Source organism: Fringilla coelebs (genome assembly GCF_963513975.1).
Source record: "Fringilla coelebs genome assembly, chromosome: Z".
Taxonomy (NCBI): domain Eukaryota; kingdom Metazoa; phylum Chordata; class Aves; order Passeriformes; family Fringillidae; genus Fringilla; species Fringilla coelebs.
Window position 1 is genome coordinate 10237016 of NC_140031.1, and position 6000 is coordinate 10243015.

Genomic DNA, 6000 nt, shown 5'->3' on the forward strand with positions numbered 1-6000 from the left:
ATGTCCTGCTCCCAGTGAGGAGACCTTGCTTTTCTTGCTGCCTTCCACATTCAGGACAAATACTGTATCAGCCAGAACTGCCTCCTTAACTGAGCACATTGTTCTGTTATCCAGAGCTTCCCCTGGGATATTTTCTTGCCCTTCTTTCACAACAGCTTCCTAGAACTTGTACACCTGGGAATCCTGGACATGGATCTATGTTCCAAGACTTCCAGTACAGTCTGGGTCAGACTGTATGCCTGTGAGTCTGATCATACCATAGCCTGAGGGAAACAGCTCCCAGCCCAGCCCCATGCTTCTGACACCTTCCTCCCATTTGTTTTTTTAAACCTGGATTGATTCCTGCACCTCACCCTTCTCTTCCTCAGTTTCTTATTCAGGTAAGAGGAGACTAGTGGAATAAGGTTCCAGTGGAATAAGCTAAGGAGGAATTCACTCACCTCTTTGTTTTGTGACTGTAGCACAAAAGACACAATCCACAACAAAAACAACACTGTATTTTTGTTCTAAAAGGTATTTATGGCTCCTGCAGAAGCTAAGGCATGAAAGAGTGGCTGAAATTCCCTGGCAGATGTTTCCTAAACAAGATCAGGTGGCAATACCTTGTTATGGATTTACAGTTTTATAAATAATCTTACTGGTATGTGTCCTCATAATTCCCATGAGTTGATGGCTGTCTTCCACAGTAATCTTAGTAAGAAGTCCTGCTTTATTTTATTTATTTCATTATTTTTTTTTTATTTCTGCTTACAGCTAGGCTTATCGAATTGTCTTGATTATTTCCCTCCTGCTTTCTTTTGCTCTTGTTTTATCACAATTAATTTCAGTCAGGTGGATGACACTGGGCTCTGTTTTGCAAGAGAGATTGAAAAGATTGCGTATTCAGACCTTCCTCATTTTCTGTCTCCTTTCGTGCCTTCTCTTTAGAACAGCAATCTGCAATCTGTATTCTCTTGGCTACTGTAGGTCTGTATATAGTTAGATGACCTGTGAAATACAGTTTTGTTTTCTTTTGGGGAGGTTTTTTGAGCTTATTTATTTTATTAGGACGCACATAACAAGGAAAAAATTAAAAGTTTTCAAACCTGAAGCTAGTTTCTGTTATACCACTAATAACAAACAACTGGGCAACACAATTTGAGATAGTTCATGTTGTGTTTTCTGAAGGCTTATGTTAATTTAAAAGTATGCATACCGTTCTCAGTGTTTTTGTTCTGATCACTTTAAACAGTCTTGCATATGATAATATACTCTCAGCTACAATAGTAGATTTTAACAACTTCAGCTCTCCTCATATACTAAGTGTTTTGGGCTGGTTTCTCCTTCTGCACGGCTGCTATCAGCACTGGTGGGCTGGACCCAGCTGACATCCAGTGCCTTCTAGTGGCTGGAATTGATGTAGAACACAAGGGTGGCTCACCCTGTATTCCTGTTTGTCTCATTACATCCTTTACTTTTTAATCCTGCCCGCCCTCCCTCAGATCTCACAGCTGTCTCTGTTTCCCCGGCATGCCCAGGGCGCTGGTATATCCGGGAAGGCTGGCTTTTGGTGGTGCCTGCAAAGGGAGAAGAACTGAAGCGCAGGATGTTCTTCCTGTTCTCTGACATCCTCATCGCAGCGAAGCCCTGCCACCCACTGCACCCACTGAACTCCAACAAACTGTCCTGCCAGGCTGTCTACCCGCTCCACCAGTGCTCAGTGGATAAAGTGTTCGGCCACACGTGGAGCCAGGGAGGGCTCCTCAGTGTAAGTCTTCCCACCTGTGCCAGGCAGAAGTGCCAGTGGAGCCAGCCCTGTAAGCTGCTCTCCAGCTGTCTCAGCAGCAGAGGGACAGGATGATGACAGTGGTGACAAAATGCAGTGAGCAAGTCTGAGTTAGGACTTCCCTTCTTGAGTGGTGCAGGTACTTTTCCTTTCATGGCATGGAGCCTCCTGCACACTCTGGGGTTACAGGCTGCTGGTTGCTTCACTTAGCTCAGGTGAGGAGGCTCCACCAAGACTCTGACATGCCCTCATCAGAGCCACAGCTCTGGGGGGCAGCCCCACACTCATGTGACAATGAATTAGAGATTACAGACTGAACACATAGAAAAACTGAGAATTAAAAAGATGTGGATGTTATTACAACAGATATTGTGCATCTAACTCCCTGAGAGCTGCAGATTAATTGACAGGGACCACAGTCTGCAGTAGGGGTTTCAAGGTCAGCTCTTCCAGTGTTGCACCCTTAGCTCTTTTAGCTCTTTTCTTGTGAGCTGTGACAAAGAACTCTTTGAGCAAGCTGTCACCTGTAGATGATGGTAGTGGAAGGACCCCTAGGGACATGGGATATGGTAGAAAACAGGACGAGTTGCTGAGAATTGTAATTGCTCACCTCCAAATAGGTCAGAATGAGCTGTCAACTTTGACTGGAAACAATGGACAAGAGTGGCACTTGTTCTGTACTGTACACTCTCTGGCTTCACTCAATATTAAGACTAAATTTTTCTGTGTGGGAAGAAATAGGGTAAAAATCAGCATGCAGGGGCTGAATTCAGTGGTGATGATTTTCCTTTTACTCCAGTTGCTGCCTTGGCAAGGAATGCCACAAATTCTGCTTGTCTTTCAGCTTTCCTTTCCACACAAGACACTGCTGTTGATGTCCAGCAACCAAGAAGAGATCAATGACTGGTACCGGAGTCTCACAGCTGCAGTCAGGTGGGCACACAGGTTCCAGAGGTGGAAGAGGACAGGACATAGAAGTGACCATTGGACCTGTGTGTGGCTATAAGGGCGATGGAAGTAGCCTGATCCTGGCAGCCAGGACACAAGGGAATAAGGAGGACAGGTTTCCCATAGTAACTGTGAATTTCCCCTTTGTTCTCCTCTACAGGCAGCTGAAAGCCTGATCCACCCGAGTACAAGACAGACTGGCAAGACAACCACCCTCACGGCAGGAGCTTCCACAATCTTGTGAAATATTCAGGGATACGTAGTAGCACTGAATTGAGAAGGACTACGCACTGTGTGAGATGATGAATGCTTTGTTAGCTGCCCTAATGTTAATACAGACACTGCAAAAAAAGCATTTGTGCACAAAAAAACCCCAAGGAAATCAAGGATTTCTCCCAATTTATTTTAGAAGCTTCTAGCTTTTTTGCACTTTAGTAAACTCAAGATAACTTAAGGTCAAGCAGATGGGAGTGTGACTTGTTTTCCCTCATTAAATGTTTTTTTAAAAGAATTTTTGTATTTTGTTAAAGCCTCAGCATAGACTTTTAATAATGTGGAAGTTGTGTACAGTTTCATTCAGAAAACATCTATTTGAATACAGTCAACTGCAGAGAACAATTTCAAGATTATTAGAAACACAAAGATTAAAGTCTAACTGACCTTGTAGCAGTTTGACTGTTTTTTCTTCTTCCTTAAGCAGTACCACCCATCTTTAATTTCTCACTGGCATTTATTAAAACAGAACTGGTACTGTGTGAGATAAGTGTCTCAAAGAGAGAATATATGTCGCCCTGATTTTTTAAGATTTTCAAAGCTTTCTGATGTTGCCATTCTTGTAACGAACTTTCTCACACACTTTCTGTAAATAACTCATTGTTTTGCTTCTTTTATCAAGGAGAAATTTGATGGACTGTTGGTTTGTCCGGTGTCATTGGAGAGGTGGCACTGTCACTCTCCAATCCACTGTCACTTTTGAAAAACTATCAATGTTGGAGTCAGAAAATAAACTTCCCTTTTCGCCTTGAGAACAGCGGTGTGCGCTTGTGCTCTTTCATGTTCTGTAGTCACAAATATATAATGGGTGTTCTTTGTCTTTCCATACAATTAGCTCACCACACAGGGCCACTTGTATAAATCTCTTAAGTTTGTGAAACTTGGGAGGAAGAAATGCAACAAAGTTTATGAGGCCACACTGGTTCCACTGTTTTGCCAAGAAAGGTTGGGCCAGGTGTTCTTGAAGTCCCTTCCAACTGGGTACTCTATCCTGTGATTTTACATTTGGGTTTTGTTTTGGTTTTTTTTCACTTCAAAGTTACAGCTAGGACTTTCAAAAACTAGCTGTGCCTGAAATTAAAGACAAAGCTAACAAATAGGATTCTTATTGCTCAGTAGTTACATTGCTCTGAATAAGTTCTGGTATTCCCCCTTTTTCTTCCAAGAGAGTAATAGAGATGTCTTGCAATCCTGCCCCTGAAGCTGGGGTTTCTGACAAGTTCTTGGTGGATTACTATAACTCATGGCTATATTACCACCTTATAAGACAAGTTTGTTGTCTCTTTATAGTACTTACCTCAGTGTTACCATCCTATTTGCACTCAGTGCTTTTTAAACAGCAGAAGTATCTTATTTCTCACCAAACTTCCCACCCTGAAATGCTGAACACTGGCTCCTAGAACACACTGTTAGCAAATCCATTTTTCTGGAATAAGCTATTAACTTACAAGCACAGGAATTATGCTGAGTCAGAGGAGGTTTATGTAGAACATTAGAAGAATTTCTTCACAGAAGGGGTGAATAGACATGAAGGAGCTGCCCAGGACGTGGTGGAGTTATGGCCCCAGTCCCACCTGGAGATGTTAAAATTAAGAGTGGATATGGCACTTAGTGCTATTGTCTGGTTGACACGGTGGTGTTTGGTCATAGGCTAGATTTGATAACTTCAGAGGTCTTTTCTGCCCCAAATGATTCTCCAAACACAACTCAAACACAAGCAAACCGACTTTCTGAATAAAGTTTATTTACACAGAAAATACCAATCATCACGGCTCCTAGCTTGATTTCCTTCTCCCGCTGAGTCTCCCTTCGAACCACTGGAAGCGGCCAATAAACTCAGCAGCCCTCTCCATGGCAACCTCACCACCCTCCAGCCCTCCTGCCCCAGTTTCCCTTCCCTGGGGCACGGGGGGCCCTAGACGGGGGTGCCGCGGGCGCGCTGCGCGTCCTGCCGGTACCCCTTGAGCAGCTGGTTCAGCAGCGTCTTGTCGGAGTGGCGGCGCGGCCGGACGAGCGGCGGCAGCGGGTTCCCCTTCAGCTCGATCACCGCCATCTTAGCACGGTCCAGCCCGTCCCGGTTGGGGATCTGCAGCAGGCGCGTGTAGCTGCCGGGGTGCGGCTGGAAGCGGGGCGCCAGCACCTTGAACAGCTTGTGGATGAGGTCCTTCTCCTGCGGGGCGACAAGCTCAGTCCCGGCTCCGCGGCGGGCCGGGACCGATGTGGGGCTGGGGCGTACTTACGGTCAGCCAGAAATCCGCCATGCGCATGGCGCGCTCGTCCTTGTCCCCCCGCTTGGCGTAGTCGATGAGCTGCGGGGAGGAAGGAGGTGGCGAGTCAGGAGAGAGGCGGCGGGTGAGGAAGGAGGCGGTGGGTCAGGGTGCCTCGGCGGCCCCCGGCCCTGCTCGGCCCCGCCGCTCACCCGCTCGGCGTAGCCGCGCATCTCGTCGGCCCGCGCCCAGGGCGTCTCGATGCGCTCATGGCGCACCAGCGCTGTCACCAGGTTCCGCAGCAGGTCGAGTCGTGACTGCGGGCTGAGCCCGAGCCGCCGGTACACGCGGCCATGCGAGATGGCGGCCGCCACCGACAGCCGCATCCCGCCGACCGCCCGCCCGGCCGACCGCCGCCTCCCGGCAGCGCCCGGGCGCCGCGCAGAGCGCCGGGAGCTGTAGTCACAGCCACAGTCCCGCCGTCCCGGGACGGGTCAGGTTGGAGAGGCTCCACGGCGGGACACCGGGTCCAGCCTCCCTGCTCGAACAGCGTCGTCCTGGAGCACACGGCACAGGAACGCGTTCATGCAGTTCTTGAGTATCTCGCATAAGGGAGACTCCGCAGCCTCTCCGGGAAATCTGTTCCCGTGCTCGGGCATCCGAAAGAGTAAAGTAGTTCTTCCTCCTGCTTAAGTGGAACTTCCTCTACACTAGTTTCGTCCCGTTGTCCTGTGTTCTACCGCTCGGCGTCACCGAGCAGAGCCTGGTCCATCCCCTGACCCCTCCCTGCAGACACTGACAGACCTG

At 47.9% G+C, this 6000-nt stretch overlaps 2 protein-coding genes across 2 annotated transcripts in view; one reads left to right on the top strand and one right to left on the bottom strand.

The window, feature by feature from the left end:
* The window catches only part of ARHGEF39 (Rho guanine nucleotide exchange factor 39), a gene marked incomplete at both ends in the record, with an annotated part of 11372 nt that extends 8483 nt beyond the window's left edge, over positions 1-2889 (top strand). Inside the window, 3 exons of the mRNA XM_084224691.1 lie at positions 1518-1747; positions 2610-2698; positions 2874-2889. Coding sequence (XP_084080817.1) covers positions 1518-1747; positions 2610-2698; positions 2874-2889 — 335 coding nt within the window. The remainder of the gene's footprint in view (positions 1-1517; positions 1748-2609; positions 2699-2873) is intronic.
* A 1821-nt stretch (positions 2890-4710) lies between these two features.
* MRPL17 (mitochondrial ribosomal protein L17) lies at positions 4711-5635 on the bottom strand. Its single transcript, XM_084225138.1, has 3 exons — positions 5406-5635; positions 5227-5295; positions 4711-5156 (listed from the first exon to the last, which is right to left on the bottom strand). The coding sequence occupies exons 1-3, from the start codon at positions 5577-5579 to the stop codon at positions 4902-4904; spliced, it is 498 nt and encodes a 165-aa protein (XP_084081264.1). The 5' UTR covers positions 5580-5635; the 3' UTR covers positions 4711-4901.
* Between the last annotated feature and the right edge of the window lie 365 nt (positions 5636-6000).